This window comes from Buceros rhinoceros, unplaced genomic scaffold, assembly GCF_000710305.1.
Source record: "Buceros rhinoceros silvestris isolate BGI_N320 unplaced genomic scaffold, ASM71030v1 scaffold7035, whole genome shotgun sequence".
Taxonomy (NCBI): Eukaryota; Metazoa; Chordata; class Aves; order Bucerotiformes; family Bucerotidae; genus Buceros; species Buceros rhinoceros.
In genome coordinates, this window is record NW_010411087.1 from 44861 (window position 1) to 63415 (window position 18555).

The 18555-nt window shown below is 40.9% G+C and overlaps 1 protein-coding gene across 1 annotated transcript in view; it reads right to left on the bottom strand.

The window, feature by feature from the left end:
- The window catches only part of NDST4 (N-deacetylase/N-sulfotransferase (heparan glucosaminyl) 4), an 81988-nt gene that overhangs the window by 21015 nt on the left and 42418 nt on the right, over positions 1–18555 (bottom strand). The window contains exons 4-5 of the mRNA XM_010135869.1: positions 17966–18151; positions 16213–16341 (exon numbers count right to left, since the gene is read on the bottom strand). Coding sequence (XP_010134171.1) covers positions 16213–16341; positions 17966–18151 — 315 coding nt within the window. The remainder of the gene's footprint in view (positions 1–16212; positions 16342–17965; positions 18152–18555) is intronic.

Below are 18555 nucleotides of genomic sequence, written 5' to 3' on the forward strand. Positions count from 1 at the left end.
GGCTCTTGCATGAATGTTTCCCAGAAAAACGAATTTTGCTATTCCATCTTTTTCCATTGTGCTCAGAAAATGCTGTACAGTTGCTCCAAGAGCAAACCCTCATAATTGGATCTAGATGGCAGCATGTTGTATTTCTGAATGTGTAAATGGGTTGTCATGGCTGAGAAATGCAAAACTGTCAAGTGTCCATTTCCTAATAGCAAGGAGCTCTATGCTAGGCTGACCACAGAAATACCTCTTTCAGTTTCAAGTGTTTGATATATTTCACATCCCGGCAGCCTCCTATTATGGATTACAGACTTTTCTTGTACCTTATGAGCCAGAGCCCCATTCACTGATAATGAATCCCAGAACACTCGGGCCCTTAATGCAGCTGTTTGTGCAGCAGCATGAAAAGGAAGCTGGGAGTGAGATTTTTCTGTTGACAAAGCACTAATTTTAATAATGACGAATTGTTTCTCTGAAATTCAGCACTATTCATATTCATGACCCTTCTGCTACTGAAGCAAAATCATTTATGTGCCTGGAAATTGCCTTTTTTTTACTTTTACTCTGTTTCCACTCTGCACATCTTTTTATATTTTAGCATTTTTGACAGGATAATCAAATATTTTCCAAACATGATATCTCTAAAGAAAGCAACAAAGGCAATGTTTGGAAAGAAACATTTTTGTCTTTGATTGAAGGGGAAACAAAAATGCGGTATGGTGTTTTATTTCCCCTGCCCATATTCATTACAGTGTTTGTATTCCACCCAAGTGCTCGCAGCGATGGGAGGGGACGCTGCTGTCGATCAGTGGTGGTATGTGGCCCTGGGACAGCTATACGAATGCTGCAGCGTATCAGTGTTGTTTTAACATTCCCTATTCAAAGAGCAAAATTGTTTCTCGTTTACCCAGGAATGCTCCCTACTTTCCATTATTTAGCTGGTATGATTAAATGAATTCTTTATTATCGACAAAAATCCTGTGGGTTGTTCCTCTCCCTGTGAGAATAAAGTTGCTCTGTTTGGTTTTTAATTTTATTTTCATTTTTGAATATCTACCCAGGTCTAATTTCTAAAATAAAGGCTAAATCATGACCACATTCCAGTACAACAACTGTTTCCCATGTTATTTACATCTTTGGCACTCCTGGTGCATGAGGTCCTAGATGAAGGGACTAGTTAGGATGTTCCACTCCATTAGTTATATTATATATATATTAAGGCTGCAATTAAAAAGTGTGTGCGTTTTGTTACTATTAGAACATGCTTTCAGAGCCTGTGAAAAAATAACTGCTGCTGTTGATGGCTTTATGCAATCAGTGCATAGCTGCATTAGGATGGAAAAAACTAAACGGGGTTTTTTATGTCTATTCATTTGTCACACTTGTATAAGTGATCAGCAGCATATCTAATTGTGGCCAAAGTTTAATGAATTCTGCACAAATGTGGTGCTACCAGTTACATCTGCAGGCCCCATGAAGTCTTTGCAGAAGTCTAGAGCAATTCAATCCTCCTGTTATAAGGAAATATTTGCATTTCTAAGTGAAACTCTTGCTATAGGAATTTGTTTTGTTGCCATCTGTGTTTTCTTGTTGAAAAGATATCCTTAGACTATAAAATTCCTCTAAAAAATCTATTCAGATCAGAGTCAAGAATAAGCCCAACTTCAAATTACACAATAACCAGATGAAGATGGATTTGGGTACTATTGTCTTAAGTCAGATTTGTACACCCACCATTTCTGACAGAATAATGAAAGTATCATCAAAGAAACAGCTCTGAGAAGTCTCAGATGATTTTGCTGTTCAGTGATCAAAGATGATCAAATGAGTTTGTAGAAGGAGATAGCTATCAATAACCCATTTTCTTGACAGTGTATGTTGTACACTCCCTGTTAACTTCGATCAAGCAACTACAAAATACTGGTCCAGGCTGTCAACCTCCTTAGTCATAATCCTCTGCAGATAAAAATCAGTTCAGCTTTAATTAGTTTGTGCCAATGGATAATGTGAGCATTCCTTGGCATCATTTTCTGATACCAAATTCCATCTCACTTTGGCTGCATCCACAGAAAATCGCAGAACTTTCTCTTGCTGCACTGAAATGGTGGTAGCGCTCTCTTACTGTTCTCAGTGTTGCAAATACTGTCCTGACAGCAGCAGGGTGGGCCTGAGCTGCTGGGTGAACGACCACCACAGGTCAGTGTTTGTCCAAGGCCTCTGCAGTGCTTTTGAGTGCTGTGCCATAAGCTGCACCATCTTACAAGCCTTGTGGTTATGACAGCATAGAAAAATGCAAAAATATTTCTAAATAATACATTGTGCCTTTCCTGTATATGTGGGTAAAGCAAGACTTGTGTTTTTGGGTTTGTGGGAGTGGAATAATGACAGAGCTGGTCATTTGGGCTCCTCACTACAAGAAGGACATTGAGGTGCTGGAGCACATCCAAAGAGCAAGGACGTTAGTGAAGGGTGTAGAGAATGATGAGGAGCAGCTGAGGAAGCCGGTGCTGTTTAGCCTGGTGAAAAGGAGGCTCAGATTGAGACCTTATTGCTCCCTACAACTACCTGAAAGGAGGTTCTAGTGAGGTGTGCGTCTGTCTTTTCCCAAGCATCAACTGGTAAAACAAGAGGAAACAGCCTCAAGTGACACCAGGGGGAGGTTTAGATCGGACATTAGGAAAAATTTCTTCACTGAAAGGGTTGTAAAGCATTAGAACAAGCTGCCAAGGGAAGTGGTGGAGTCATCATCCCTGGAAGGATTTAAGACATGTAGATGTGGTGCTGGAGAGACATGGTTGAATGCTGCAGCTTAAGCAAGCAATTGTCATCGTATTTACCTTGATTTGTCTTCAGCAGCCTCAGCAGAGAGCTGTTTGGGCAGGAGCGAGGAACAGCCCTACCTAACCCTGTGGAGATAGGGAGCGGGCAGCCCCTCGCCCCAGGCAATAGCCCGTCCAAGGGTCTCTGAAGTCAGCTCTGCAAGGCGGGGGGAGGACCGCATCTGGGGAACTCCTATTTCTTAGCTGGCATTGCCCAGGTTAGAGGGACTGTAGGCAGCCAGATATGTCACAAACTCTGCTCTGCAACATGGAGCAGGGATACAGAGGACACAGGACAACCAAGCAAGGGTTGTGAATGATATTAAAACCCCCCTGTTAAATAAAGTGTGGGATTGGATGTGGATGAAACTGTTTTGCTCAGCATTGCATACACATGTGCATGGGGAGATGACAGATGACACCTGAGTGCTCGGGCTGGAGCCATGATCATCAGCCAGCCTGCAGGCTTTGCTGCTTCTACCATCACCAAGTTTTCCCATTGCTTGGCCTTATTTCTAGGGCAGGGTCAACTTTGGTCTCTTATTTGTGCATGCTTGTTCCTAAATGCCTGATACCTAATTAAATAACAACATGTTTTAGTAGCATGTAGATTTTACAGCTAACCCAGGAGGGTTCACGTTTTAGCATAGATTAAATATCTTTGCAGCAACATTAATTACTTTTAAAGAATTTCCAAAATAACTTACGTTGCCTCTTACTTGTGTGAGTGAAAATAGTCAGAAAATTTCTTCCTGTTTAACTTTTATTTTAATGGAAATAAACAGCTCTTTCATTTTGAGAGATCCAAATACGATGCTTAAATAACATTAAACCTTAGTTATGTAGACTGCAGAGGATATGATGAAACACAATTAAGAGAGAGTTTGCTCTACACAAGTAGTACCTGCACGGCTGTGATTCCTGGATAAGTGGAGGAGACTCTGCTACTCAGGAACTGCGTAAACAGCCAGAGAATGTTCAGGCAGGGGAGCCAGCAGTGGCCAGCCTGCCAAACAGCTAATAACGGCGGTGATGAATATTGATGAGCACTGCATTTGAGCCAAGCCGTGTCACTCTGCCAGGCACTGCGGGTCACCTGGGAACGCTCTGTGAAATTTCTTTTGCCTGCCATGACCTGGGGTTAAATTTTGTCATCTCACAGCTTGGTGATGTCCCGTGGCTACTTTGCTAGGTTCTAGGGAAGACAATATTTCTAGGCAGGATGAAATTAGTCCTGAAGTAAACATGGACTTTAATACATTTTCTAATGGGAAATAATGGTCAAAATTATTATTAGTTTGGATAAGTGTCTGTAAATGAGTGTTCTCTGACATTCCTGTTTATAGATGTGCTTAAACAAGATATGGGTCTGCCTGTGTTTTGAATGATGGAATGAATTATGCGGTATCATTAACATGGTACGAAATAGTCTCCAGGGTAGAGAAAGGTAAAGTCTCGTGGAGCAAAACTGACATTCCCTACGGAAATGACTGCCCAGGACCCTGCGCAGCACACAGGGTTGTAGAACTGTAAATCGTTCTGTTTAAACCGAGCCCTCTCATAAACACTGAATAAGAGTTCTCTCCAGGATACTTTCAAACGGCAAAGAAAGAAATGCCAGGCAAGTTGATATAGATTGGAGATGCAGGAAATTTATCATTTGTTTTTATAACTGTTCTACTGTCATGTTGCTATTCTAGCAGTTTTATGAAGAGCTGACTGCTCTATGTTACAGACTATTCATAAATGATGATTAATTAATCCATTCTGGTGGCCTACTCTGAGCAAACAAACCTCAGAGTTAATTTAATTCTCAAGTCTTGGTTTCAGAGGAAAAAAAATACAACATTTTCAGTTCACTAGAGGATATAATATTCTCAAATCAGCCACTTTCCAATTAATTTTGAATGGTGAGCACAGCAAGGAAATTTTGTTCTTGTCCATTTACTTCTATTAAGGATTCATTTTCAGTAATCAGAGGATTCTGAGTCAGCTCATTTTTACCTTAAAGGCTTGCTCCTGACACTTTAATAAATTATCGTGTAGTGTGTGCTTGAAGGTAACAGATTCTTTTCTCTTTACCCAATAAACTTCTTGTTGACACACAGTCATTTATTACTATTTCTGCCATCACCTAAACTTGCTGGGAGGTAATTCTAATAAAGTACCAAAACTCACGGTGTGGAGTATCAGCTTTCATAAAGAAGGAAAATGTCATGAAAGAAAAGGAGATGTGCTATCCTTGAAATACTTTCTCTTGAAATACTTTCTTCATGCTCTGAGTTTCAGGCTAATTAGTTTCTAAGTATGCTGCTGAAGGTTTGAGTTTCTGTGGGACAATATTCTCCTCTACCAGCTCTTTGCAGCTGGGGCAGCCATGTGGGATGAAGGAAAAAAGAATGATTTACAAAGGGGAAAAATGACTCCAGAGCCTGAGCAAGGTTGGAGAGGATGTAATCATGCACCTGGAGTTGGAAGATAAAAGTGGCTTTGAGTTTTATGTTTGTGTTATAGTATTTCTATCATGTTATTGGTGCTTACAGGACATCTAGTTGCAAAAGGAAATATCTTTGGGGCAGGGGTGATTGTGCTGTACATACAGGCCCTTTTGTAGTGTGCAATTTTTCAGAACAAATGTGTGTTGGTTGTATACGTGCTGTGGCAGGAAGAAAACAGAAGTGTTTACGATGCCAAATGTGTGAGGGATGTAAGTATTTTTCTGAATAAAGGAGAGGTGCTCCTCTCTTCCTCAGCCAAAAGCTAACGACTGTCCTGCAGTTACACTACCTGCCCTTGCAGCTCTGGCTGGGATGCTCCTGAGATGACAACCCCATGGTCTGCTCTACAGGGACAAGCATCTGACCACTCTCTTCACTCTAACATTACGCAGTGCATGCACTAAACCAGTTCTTTACATTTTCCTGGCAAGTTAATGGGCCCCTATACAAAGAAGAATAAGGCTCAACTTCTCTTTTTTTTGTTTTGACTTATTTGTGACCATTAAGACAAATTCTGACGTAGTTGGTTAATTTCAAAACTCACTTTTAATTTGGTAGAAGGAACATATCCCTCTTGTATGGGAGAGGGACATGCCAGTCCCTACAGGCAGCAGCCTGCTAATTATGGCCCAAAAAGAATTGATGTTTTTCTAGTGGGGAGATTGCTTACTTTTTCTCCTGTTCCCTGAAAGATGCTGAGATGCTCTGTTCACAGAGTCCCTAGTAGAACTGCGGTATGGTGAATTGCTTTTGCATTGCAGTGTATTTCCTACAATGCCAAGGTTATTTTTAAATTTTTTCTACAGCTATGCTCAGAGAAACAAAGCAAATAAAAAGAAAAATATTATTGACGCTCCAGATGTTTCACAATAACACTCCCAAATCTCTTGTGGAAGGTATAAATTAACCCCTCTCTGCATTTACTTTTAATATTCTGAAGCAATAATGTGTGATTCTCATCTGTGATTGTGATGAGTGAGAGCAGGAAACAAGAACAAAATGTTCAAAGTATGGCACACGCGGGACATGCCAAATCTACATCTAAGAGACTGGAAATGAACAATAACCCTTTGGTTACAATGAGAGTTCAGGAATGTAAACACATTGAAGTGGCCTTCAAAATTAAAAGCATACCATGACACTTACAGAATTTACCCCTCTGCAATGTGTGATCATGCCTTGTTCAAAGTTAGAATTATAATGTCCCTTATTATTGACTGTCTGTAGCTTCTCCTGAGTTGAGTTCAAAGTTACCTTTCAATCGCAAGTCTGATTTTGCTCTCGACAACCAAATTCCCACAAAAGAAGCTAATCTCCCTGAAATTCATATGCCACATTTCATCTAAGGTTAAAGCTTCTTAGGGATGTTCAATTGAAGTAGGAAAAGGAGTTTTAAAAAGTGTTTGACTTTTCCCTTTTTCTGACACTTTTCCTTATTTTAGCTTTAAAAATGGCTTGATCTCTCAGCTGCAAATATGTTTTGTTTTGTTGGCTTTGTGGACAAAAACGGTTTTGTGCAGGGTGTGCATGTGTCTCCAGATACTATGTGGTGATGCAGGTGTAAAGCTAGAGTGAAGAGATTTATGTCTATAAATAAAATGCAGGAGTAGTCTGTGCAAGTTCATTGTGATGGAACCATGAAAAGATGACAGCAGGAGACTGAATTAAAACACCCCCTGAGAAGAAGAGGAAAGGAAGAATTAGCCCAGCCAAGTTCACATGTGTAACAAGGAGGAAAGGAAAGAACAACAGGAAAAGAGAAGCATCTTGTGAATTAAGACACTGGATATAAGTAACAATGTGATCCTTGACAGAGGTCTCAATTTAACCACCTCTCTGGGGATATCTGACCTTCTCGGTTCAGGCTACAGCAAATCTTGATTCGTTGTGTTCAGCCATAACCAGGACAGAGATGGCGATGTGTTGAGATGCAGGGGTCTCATTAGGTTTCACTTCTTGCAAGCTTTCCCACGGTTTGCATGTGGCCAAAGATTGGGTTATACTTTTCAAGAAACTTTGCCCTTGTTTACATGGCAAGGTCTACAAGTGCTTTGGTTTCAGTGCTAACTGGATGCTGTCTCTCAGAAGGCGCTGGAGGCTGCAGAACTGAAATGGGCTAGAGCAGAGAGGAAAATAGGAAGGGTGCTGCAGAAAAGGGGATGACAGGCTTAAAGGTTATCCATTTGCTTTTCAAGGTGAACAGATAATGAGAAAAACATGCACCGGACTGGCAAATAAATCCAATTAACTGACTACTCAACTGGTTTGCTGGTTCTTCTCAAAGCCTGGTGCACTAATTTTTGCTTTGGCATTCAACTGAGGTGCCTTTTGTGCTGTCACTTGCTGGCTTAATAAAAAGCTTTTTGGTTTAAAGAGATTTTTTTTTTTAGGAGAAATGACTCGCTCTTGTTTGTAGGGGTGATAATATTTAGGGTTGTATTTATTAGCTTATCTTGGCTGCTAAATGTTTATGACTGTTTTTGATCGTCTGTGAAGCGGCAGAGTAAAGGATATGATCTAAAAAAGCAGATACCAAAAGACCTTGTGGATGCTGAAGATGTGATATACAGAACAATTTGTAAAGGCATGCTTTAAATACGTCAAAGCCTTTCTCAGGAGACTGAATGAAGGGCAATGGTCAGAGAACACGGACTGAACCCACTTAGTTTTGAGCCTGACATTTGGATGTGGAAAATCCTCCTTTAAATTTAACTCTTCAGAGTTCACTAAGTTTCCTCAGGAGAAATTTGCTTTTTGCTGCTGAAGGTATTTCAGATTGGGTGTTCTGAACCTTTTTTAAATTATAAATTTTCATGGTTTATATTATGAAGCAAAGCAAGTTATTTGCTCTGTTCATCCCATTTGCTCGTTCCACCTCATGCTCCGTGTTTGTTCACGATAGCAGATGACGTGACGGTGAGTGTGCCTTAGAAAAAATGTTGCTCTGATTGGCCTGTTGCAGCTCTCGTACTGAAGCACGCGTGCGCGCTCAAAAGAAAGAAGGTACCTCAGTGCAGATTGATTTTAGTGCCAGTTAACTTGTCTTTCTCTGAGTATGTCAAAGACAGAAGTCCGTGTAAAGTTGGGGGAAAAAAGAGACAGAGGAGAAATGTGGCACAAGTCGAAGCGAACAAAGAGGAAGGAGTATTTTACATGTGCATTCTGGGAATGGATAAAGTTATTCTAAAGGGCAATTATGCTATGTAAATGAGTAGGATTTCAAAGAAATATTGAAAATGATTGAAATATTTAACTCCCTGAAATGCCATTGTTTTTTTTGTGGTTATGTAAACCATGAAGCAAACATTAAAAAAAAAAGTCTTTGAAAGTATCTCAAAGCACTGCAAAAAAGTTGTAAAAAAAATTGGCAAGATTTAGGAAGAGAGAAAAGGAAATGCTGCTGTTCAAAATGGTTAAAAAAATCCCCTTCCTTTTAAAAAGTTTCAAGCTGACTTTGTTTCTTCTGCAGAAGCAGTGGAGTGTGTATACCTGCAGAAAACCTAAATATTTTTTCACGGGGGATTGGGTTGTTACAATGCTGGTCTGAGCCAGAGAATTTTCTATCCCATTTATGGAGCTGTGTAGTGCTATATTCTGATTAAGGATGTGATATTCTTCTTGTCTAATGCTCTTTGGTATTAAACTCCTGGGTTTGAAGGTATGTCTTGAGTAGCAACAAACTTTCTTGAATAGTAATGTACTTGTTTTAAGACCTGACTACAACTAATATAGACATACATGCTGTGTATGTCTAGTAGTAAAAATCTTATTCTTAGCGTTGTGAAAAGTTTTATTTTACTATCAAAATTAGATGAGGCACAAAAGCAGTTTTGTAAAACTCTTTTTACATTTTTGGTTGAAGTGTTATATTTTTTTTCTCTTCCTTTGCTTGTTTCTACTGATCATGGTGGTTTTGCTGCTTTATTTTCACTACAGACATGGAAGTGCTGGTGCTACAACTTTTAGGACTTCTGTCCTAATTAGAATTTAGTGAATAACTCATTTTTAATATCTTTTGTCAAACCACAAAGTAAATAACATTGATGATAATAACACAGAACATCTAGCTTTGAAGCCAAAGCAAGAGAGAAAAAGAATTCAATTGGATATTTCATTGTTTTTTCTTGTATCAAATAGCAAGGGAAAGTTCCAAGAGCACAGTAATGTCTCATTTTCTGTCCTAAACTGTATGTGTATTTCTTATTTGTAAATACATCTGAAGCTTCTTGTTGTTACCGTTCTAAACCTCCAGATGAACATGAGAAGCTCCAGAAGAAGCTAGATGGCTACCTTTCGAAAGAGTTGCGCTATTTCGGTCGATTTCAAACTCAGTCTGTTCGCTGAGACTTTTCCCACTATATTTAGCTTTGCTTTGAAGTGTTTATGCAAAGAGTTATACCCCAAACTCTAGACTTGAGCAGCCTTCTGCATTAGCTGGAGCCTGGAAAGGTTTGGCTGGGATTCTTGTAACCCTCATTAAAACTCAAAGGAAAGTTGGTTTGATTTCTGTCTGTCTTGGTGGAATTTATCCCTCCTCTGCATACTGCTAAATCATCTCTGCCAGACATGACTCATCTTTAGGATTCATAAATTAGAAAATGAAAATATCTCTCTTAGCCACAGAGTATTCAGCAGAAGCCATTAAAAAAAAAAAAATCCATCAGAAGATCCCCTTGACAATCTCTGCAGACTCCTAATGCAATGTCACTTGCGCATTTTTTAATTTAACTGTCCATGTGGTATTGCTTCATGGAAGTGCAAATATTTTTGCTATATGAGCTTAATATTTATTTGTAATACTTTTGCTGCAATTGCTAACTCCAACCTGAGAAATAGATAGGGTTTTGGTAAACCACTTGCTTGTCAAGGCTTGGTGGGGGGATCAAAAGAGAATTTGCCAGTAGCCCTCACTGGTGGCACATTTTAAAGCTAGGAAAGCCTAGCAGATATTGAATTCTTACTTTCTCAAGATTTAGTTGAAGGTTCCTTACTTCATGCAAAAACTTCATCTCTCACCTGCTCCCTGCCAAGGCAACTTCTCGCGTGGAAGCACATAGAAGATAAGCTCACAGAAGCCAATGTACTTCATTGTCAATGTTACTGCTTGCCATTATTATTAACAGTTGCAGTTTGACCCTAATTAGTTGTAAATGAATTATTTCTCTCTGATACTTTATTCCTATTTAGTGCTTTTGCTTCCCCACATTTAAGTATTCTTGAAATGTGCTTCAGCAATCAAAATAATTGAAAAATGTTTAATCAAAACTTGATTATTTGTCTTCCTACTTGCACTTGTTTGGGAGGATGGGATAAAAGATTATAAATGGATGTCATGACAGCCTAAGGAAACAGGAACTTCTCTGTGCTATCTTTCACAACCCGTCTTAACTGCTGAAACCCTCTTCAAAACACAGCTACAAATCAAGTCACTGCCTTGTGCCTGGAAACCCTGATCTGCATCACCCAGGCCAGGCGTTTTCCTGGAAGCAGGATTGTAGTGCAGATGCTATGCCCGTGTAATGAAAGAAAACATGATCTATTACTCGGGTTTGGTTTTTTTAACTCTGGTGGGGAGTCTTTCAGTTCGATGTGATTGGCTTGTTCAATGTGTCGATGCCGATGCAGAGAGCATTAGGTTGGTGTTATGGGGTTGAAAATCAGGCAGTAGACCTCCTGGAAGTTGGCATTGATGTTGATTTTTGGTTCTGTTGTGGGCTGCTATTCATGCTAAAGTTTATTTATCTGCTTATCATGCATCTGTGACTCTTCAGAACAGCTTGTGTCACCACTTATTCACAGATTTTCAGGTTTCTGTTTCTTTTGCCCCCTGGTATCTTAAGCTAGAAGACCAGAAATAGCTGACTTTTAGTTTGTTTTTAGACAGCTAAATTAGCTGTGACCCTCAGCAAAAGGTGGTGGTGTGCTGATTTTAATCAAGGCACTGTGATTATTTCTAAAATTTGAAACAGTCTGAAAAAGACTGTCTTGAAGTGTGTGTGTGGTGGGGGAAACCTGTAATAATTTTATTTACTTGAGAGTAAAGTATGACTTTTCTCTTCTGGAAGACCTGCCTCAAAACAACTGTGGACTTTAACTGAACTGTTCTCAGCTGTGCTCTTGTGCTCCCTGACTGGTGAATATTCATGGCACTGGTTGGTGTAAATGGGCAGCTGCTGGACTAGCAAGGTGAAGCACGGATGGTGAACCCAGCAAGGAAGCTGGTGCTGGATGGTAAGGGGAAAGAGGGGCCAAACTGTGCAGCACCTCTTTGCACTTCGTTAGTAGTGTTATGAGCCTGCTTCTTAACAAGTGTTACATTCACCTGCGTGTCTCTTCTACAAGGCAAACTGAAAGTGAGAGAAGTGTTCTGGGTTTAGTGCTCCAACAGCTTTGGTCATTTCCATGGTGACAGGAGATGCCTTATAGCAGTGATGCTTTTTGTGTAGGTGGGGGTATGCAATGTGAAGTATGCTCCTCCTCTGCATCCAATCATGGCAAAAGATCATGCCTGCCTTGATCCCACCACAGAACATTTCTGCACATCTGGCTCAAAAACATAACAAATATTTTGTACATCTGTTTTTCAAGTGTTGGAAATAGCGTGAGAACTATGTTACTTTAGGGGGATGTTTTTTGCGCGTGACACCAGTAATATGTGTTGCATACCAAAGGACATAGAACAAAAGAGTGGAAAGATGTCAGGATTGAAAGCCTTATGGAAATGGTATTGGAGGGCTGCAGAGAGCCAAAGCCAGGGCACATTTGCCCGGGCTGTCTTTTGGGAACAGTTGCTAGAGTAAACCATCTTCAAAACCCAGGTCCTGGCATTTGATTTGGAGGAGACTAGGTCGCTGCCTCCAAAAGAGGTGCCAGGAGCAGACACTTGTGCAATGTATGAAAGACCTGCCCTTACCACAGCTGCTTTCAGAAGTTGTCACTGAACTGCACAGCTCAATATTTTTGGTTTAAGAAGCATATTAGCAATTATTTATGGGTTGGTTTATTTTTACAGGGAAAGTATCTTGATTTTCAAGCACCTAAAGCCAAAATGTTGTTATATATCACATATAACTTGGAACTGTTGCCAAACTATTGTTAGGCTCATCTGCCAGTTTTTACCTTGGTATGTTTCTGTAAAGGGAATAAAAACACCCCACAGAAACAAGTCAGACGGGCAATGACCCCAGACTTGCTCAGAAGCCCTGTGCTTTTTGAACAGGCAGGGGCAGTGAAGAACGCTGCTCACCACAGAGCAGATAACTACCTGCGTAAGGAGATTTCTAACCCAACCTTGGACTCTGGGATATGATCTTTTATGGTAATAACACACAAGTTGTAACTTCAGTTGTCATGGTAGCCTGGCTGTGCTGGGAGAATGCATATGCATATGTTCTCTTCCTAAGCAGAAATAGGCTTATGCCATCCTTGCCCTCCAGAAGAGCGCACCGTACACCCGGGCAGAGGGGCTCCCTTTTCCCTTTGCTGTATGCACGTAACCCACACTAATGCTGGTGACAATGGTGCACACTCACTTGGGACCAGAGCCCAGTATGTAAGAGTCTTGTGCAACCACGTGGCAGTAGAATTAATTTTATTTCTGCAAATCTCCTCCACACGAGACAGTCTGTCCAGTGTTTTTAAAAACATTTTTCATTTACTCTTTAAACGATGTCAATAATGCAAAAATAAATGATGCTACAGGTAATCCCTTTCCTGCAAAACTTGAAGTAGGGTAACTGCAATGATGTGTAAAGCAGTCTACGTGCTAGAGGAGACAAGATATTCTGGTTAGGGTTTTATTTTATGGATATGGTTCCTATCCATGGACTACATTAGGCATCTCATCCAATAGGACTCAACAACAAAATTTTAAATTACTGTTTTGAAAAAGCCTTTACATTACAGACAGTTGTTCTTTTACGTAATCCATCTGGAGAGCATGTGCTGGTTTACACCATGCTGCCTGTGGTAAATCTCTGGACTGCACGGGTTGATAACCAAATACTAAGGAGGCTTATTAACAAACAGAGGTGTCTGAAAAGCTTCTAGGATATAAGGTGGGAAGCCTCTTGTTGCTGTTCCAGTATGCGCTGCTACCAGATTGGAGATCACATCACATTCAAAGCATGATTTTTTTATTGAACTGAATTTGTAGTTGGCCAGTGGAATAGGCACTCTATTGATCCTTTCCAGAAGGTACCATAGATTTTAGATACTAATCTGTAAACTTGTTCAAATCAACCACCAAAACCCTATGTCTTCTCTTACACTGAGTAAATGAAAGGTCTTCCCATTTGTTCGTGTGCGTGCTGTTCGAATTTCATATTTTACAAAAAGGGTGTATGAATATAGATTATTTTGTTTCCTGCTCACACCAGGTTCCTTCTGAGGTAAGGCTAGATTTTGCTTTTACTGCTGTTAGTCAGTGCATATTTCATAGGGTAGTGTACCAACCTGACTTGAATGATGGTGGGGTTTTGTAGTATATCTTTCTTCAGCTCACACATGATTAAATTATATTTCTTCCTGTCTGAATAAGCACTTACATTGGAACAGATTCATACTTAACTCAGAAGTGCGTGCCAGTTTTTCACTTGTGTCACTTAGCTCAGTGAAGTATCGGTTTTGATGAGGTAAAGATAAAAAGTCATAAAAGTGGGAGAGGGGAGTCAAACATTAACAGTATAGAAAAGCTGTTCTTTTCAAATACCACCCAATAATGTATATTGCACTCTCAAGTTATTGCAACATAGCTTGATCAAAACAACGGCCTCATGCACTAAAGAAAATAAAAGAAAATCTTTTCCCCATCCCCTTTTATTTGGAAGATGGTCTTCTAACCCTCTCATGAGCATCACGGATGCATGATTAAATCTGGAATGCTTTCCTGTCATTCCATATTGCCTTCCTAGGAAAGGTCCTGTCTCTGCTGCATCACTCCTGAGACCTAAAAGGCAGACAGCAGAACTGCTTTGCTCAGGTATTCTTTGCCATGCTCAGCGGGGCAGCAAGAGCACCTGTCTAGGGAGGGATTTGGCCCTTTCCTTTGGCCAAGATGCTTCAGCACCTTGGTGGCTGGTCCTCCTTGGAAGCCGCCTGGAGAGCCCAGGCTAATGAATTGTGGAGAGTGTAAGAAGTGGTGGCACAGGCCTATCTGTTTTCAGAGTTCAGTAATAGTCTAACAACTATTTCAAAGGCTAGTTGAAGAGCTACCCTTCCCGACAGCATCAGCCTGCCTTTGGAAAGAACATTTGGATGCAATTGTTTAAACGATTCAAAGGCTGAAATTTCTGACAAGCAACTGTGAGATTGTGCCTGCTTGCTTATTTGCTGTCAGTAAGAAAGATAAATCTGAAGCTAGGGAAAAGGTGAGTTTTAGGGGAGGAAGTCAGGTGGCCTAACTATGCTCACAGGCTTGGACATGGTGATCGACTGAGGAATTGGGGCAATTCTAAGCATCTCTCATGGAGCAAGAACATACTCTGCTATATGCTGCTGCACCACTTGGATGTGAGGAAATCTTCAGATAAGTGAAAGACGCACAGGTATTGACCGCAGTGTGATACACTTAAGGAAACTATGGGAAGAAAAGCCAGCCTGAGAGAACTCCAAGTAATGGAGAGACAGGATAAAGAACAGGGATTTTTTAATTCTCAAATCAGGTGTCACATGTATGGTACAGAATAATTCCTAATAGGAAGGTCCCATTTCTTTAAGTCCACTGAATCTTTGACTTGGCTCCCCAGCCAAAATGTTCACCGAATCATATATACCAAAATCTATATTTAGGTCTCTAAATAGAAGTGACCTGGATTTGCAAGATAGCTCCACTCAAAGTTTCTTTAACTCTGCAGAGAAGTCTCTGCAATTTAAAACCACTCAAAATTAGGCCACCTGGCAGGACACAAGGCATTTGTCTTGTGAGCAGTACAGCTTGTTTGGGTGGAGCAGGAAGAAGGGAGGACAATGACAAAAAAATAATTGATATATGATTTTTTCTTGTTCTTGTCCTTTCTCCTTCCACCTCTACGTTGCTGTCTTAAATGGTACCAGACTTTTTCATAGGCAAGAGAACCGTGACTTCAATTTAAAGCATTTGCAACAAGTAGCTTTCCTCCTTGATTCTTGGTAAGCCAAATCATACCCACCTACATTGTGTTGTCATTTGTGTGTGTGCATGTGCGTATTATTGCGGTGAAGTTCAGGCTGCTTTATCAGCTGAGAGACAAAACTGCATTATAGCCCTGCAAATCATCCTTGAAGTCTGTGGCACTTTTGATTAAACCATAGTTATGTGTGTGTTTATACATACGTAGGTTGTTTATTTGTGCGCACATTTGTATATATATAGTTTATGATTCATGTTATGCTGACAGAAGAAGAAATGTAGCACTGACCAATGCAAAAATGCTCGTTAGAAAGCTGTGGACAGCTTGGGTTACTTCTTGACTGCACAAAGCCTATTTTTAAGAGGTGCTGGTGGGGAAATGACATCAGGCCTGAGCTCTAGGCTTTCCATCTCACTGTATCAGCAGTGCCTGAGGAGCCAGGCTTATGGAAAAAGAAGTGAGAAAAGATCACACTGTTTTCTCTATCCTCACAGGTTTTTTTCAGTCACAGTTAGACAAGTCAGCATACCCTTCTCGCACAGAGACATGGCTTCAGGTTGGGAAATAGTATGGAGCTGAAATGAATGCATTTTCCAGGAGCTTGTTGCATACAGTTGCACTTAAAATTAGCAGAAGATATTTAGTTCCTTTCCTCTTAAACGTCTTGTTACCTTCAAGCAAGTGGTCTCAATTTTTATTTCCCAAACAAGACCAAAGAAAACTGATCTCCTTCCTTTCCTCCCTCTCCCTGTTAGTGAGCATCTCCAAAAAAAAAAAAAGGTAAAAGAAGGTACCTACGGGATTCAGGAGAATGGTGAGGAAGAGTTCACCTCCTTGGATACTTTTGTCCAGCTCCTGAGGACCCCCAGGATATTCCTTGTAAAAAATAGTGTGAGTGAAAAGGCCACAGGTCTGTCGAGGGAGCACCTGTGAACAAAATAACAGCACCATTGAGATGTTAACTATTTTCTGGAAACTTACCCTGGCACAGCCACCCAAATCCCACCAGCAGCTCCCAGAAACCAAACTGCAAGCCCTCCTGCCTCTGTGCTCTGGTGTGTTTGGTTATGGGCTCCTTTGTGCTGTCTGTACTGTTGTGGTAAGCAGGCATGGTCCTGCAGGTGTGGGGGTTTCCAGATGCCAGCTCTGAAAAGCTGCGATACACACGCGCTGAGCTTTCATGCAGATGGCTTTATTCAGCTCATACCCTCGTAAGTGTGTGTTTCCTGGCATTTGGAAGAGAAAAAAAGCCAAACCTCTCTTCCCTTATCGAGATTAGTTTATTAGCAGATAAATAGCGGTTCCTGGCCATCTCCGCTATCTCAGGCAATTAATCTTACTGTTCTTGAGACGTTGAACTGAATTTGTATTCAGGGCTGTGGACTGCTAAAGACCTGTTGTTTCACACTTTCCTCAGTTCTGAAAATCATAGTGAGCCCCTCATTCCTGTTAGCGAAATGTCTACAGGACTGGTGGGATGCTCACGTGAGACCAGGCTGAGCTCAGCTCCCTGTCCCATCAGAAACTAAGGGGGTTCATGTCAGAAACAAGCCAGCTAGCAGGTGTGGGAAAGCAAACTCATCTTGGAGAATGAGATGGTTTGGTGACATTATTAGCTGGGTACTATCGAAGACTCCTGGTAAAGACAACAACTGTCAGGGCTTATGAGTATTGCGTCATCCATGCAGAGACATAATGCACCTGGGGAAGGCTTTAGGTTTCCCTCCAGACAGTTTTTGCTTTTCTACTCAGTTAAAACAACAAATAAAAGCTACATTCAGCAGAACATTTTAATACATCTGTAAATGCGCTGCTGAATTTGAGTCTGTCCCACCAGTAATCGGACTCTATGCAGTAGTGTCTTAGTTTTGATTAAGATGTTCCTTTTGTCTTGTTTAGGGGGGTCACAATTTCAACTTTATATAGCATAGGCAATATTTGAGTCAGCTAGGACTCTAAAGTACCCCTTGAAATATTTCTAACTCCACTTATACATATGCAGTTTTTCTGTTTCACCAATCTATAGGGCTGCAGCCAAATAATTCTACACGTTTTTCCACCTTTCATGCAGTTGAAGCATGTATGGGAGGATTCTTCTCTCTCCTTGCACAAATGCATGGTCTGGAGGAGTCAGGCACAGGTCCAGACCCTGGAAGAAGCATCATACCTGCTGGAGGAGATTACTGTCCACTGCTCACCTTCCTGGGAGGTGGACTTCTAACCCTTCCATGCCTAAAGGTGAACCAGAGCTTGAAACATAGGTCTTAGGCAGTTTAATGAATTTCAAAGTATGCATTTATAACTCGGCTCATAGTTGATGGGGCTACGGGTACGTTTAGTTTCTGAGGATTACGTTTGCAGTTGCCTGAGTTTGTGACTTTTTTCTTTAAAACTGGCTGCATAACAAACGCACTATTTTGGCAACCTTACAAGTCCTTGATCACAGAGAATTTTAATGATTGCTGTAAAACTTGAAGCATTTGGTAAAAAATAGCATACTTTTGAGTCACTTAACGTTACTATTGCTATGAAGCATGGAAATGCAGTGTACCATGATGCCATTGTGGATGAAGCCCCGTCTGTACCGTGCAGGCTTCAGGTGTGGGTATTCTTCTGTGCTGGTCACTCGGATGTGCCAGACCTTCTTCCAGGCCTCATACAGCTGGATGTGAACTGGGTAGACCCCGGAGTGGTGCGGAGCCACTGCGTACCCCATGCCAGTCGGTATGCCATGCTCCTGCGACATAGAGGGAAGAGTATATTCAGGAACAGAAAAAAACCCCATGTAATTATTCAAAGCTTATTAGGGCTGCAGACAGCGGAGCAGCTGTTGTCCTTGGACAGACTTATACCTATTTGTGTGTAGCACAGGCTAAAAATGGGGGTTGAGAGGAACTGGAACTACAGTTTGATAACTGCAGAGTGATAAATAATCCTCTTGGATTATGTTGTGTTACTGTTACATGGAAGAGATTTGCCTGCCTGTTCATTACGTATTGCAGGTGTTTTAATATGCACCCTACCTGTTTGGTTCTTTTTAAAGGTAATCCGGTAAGCCGATGCAGCTCAGGAAATGAGCTATCAACAGCGTTAGAGCAGTAAACAGATGGGGGGGGGGGGGGACATTGTGCGGGGGGCGTG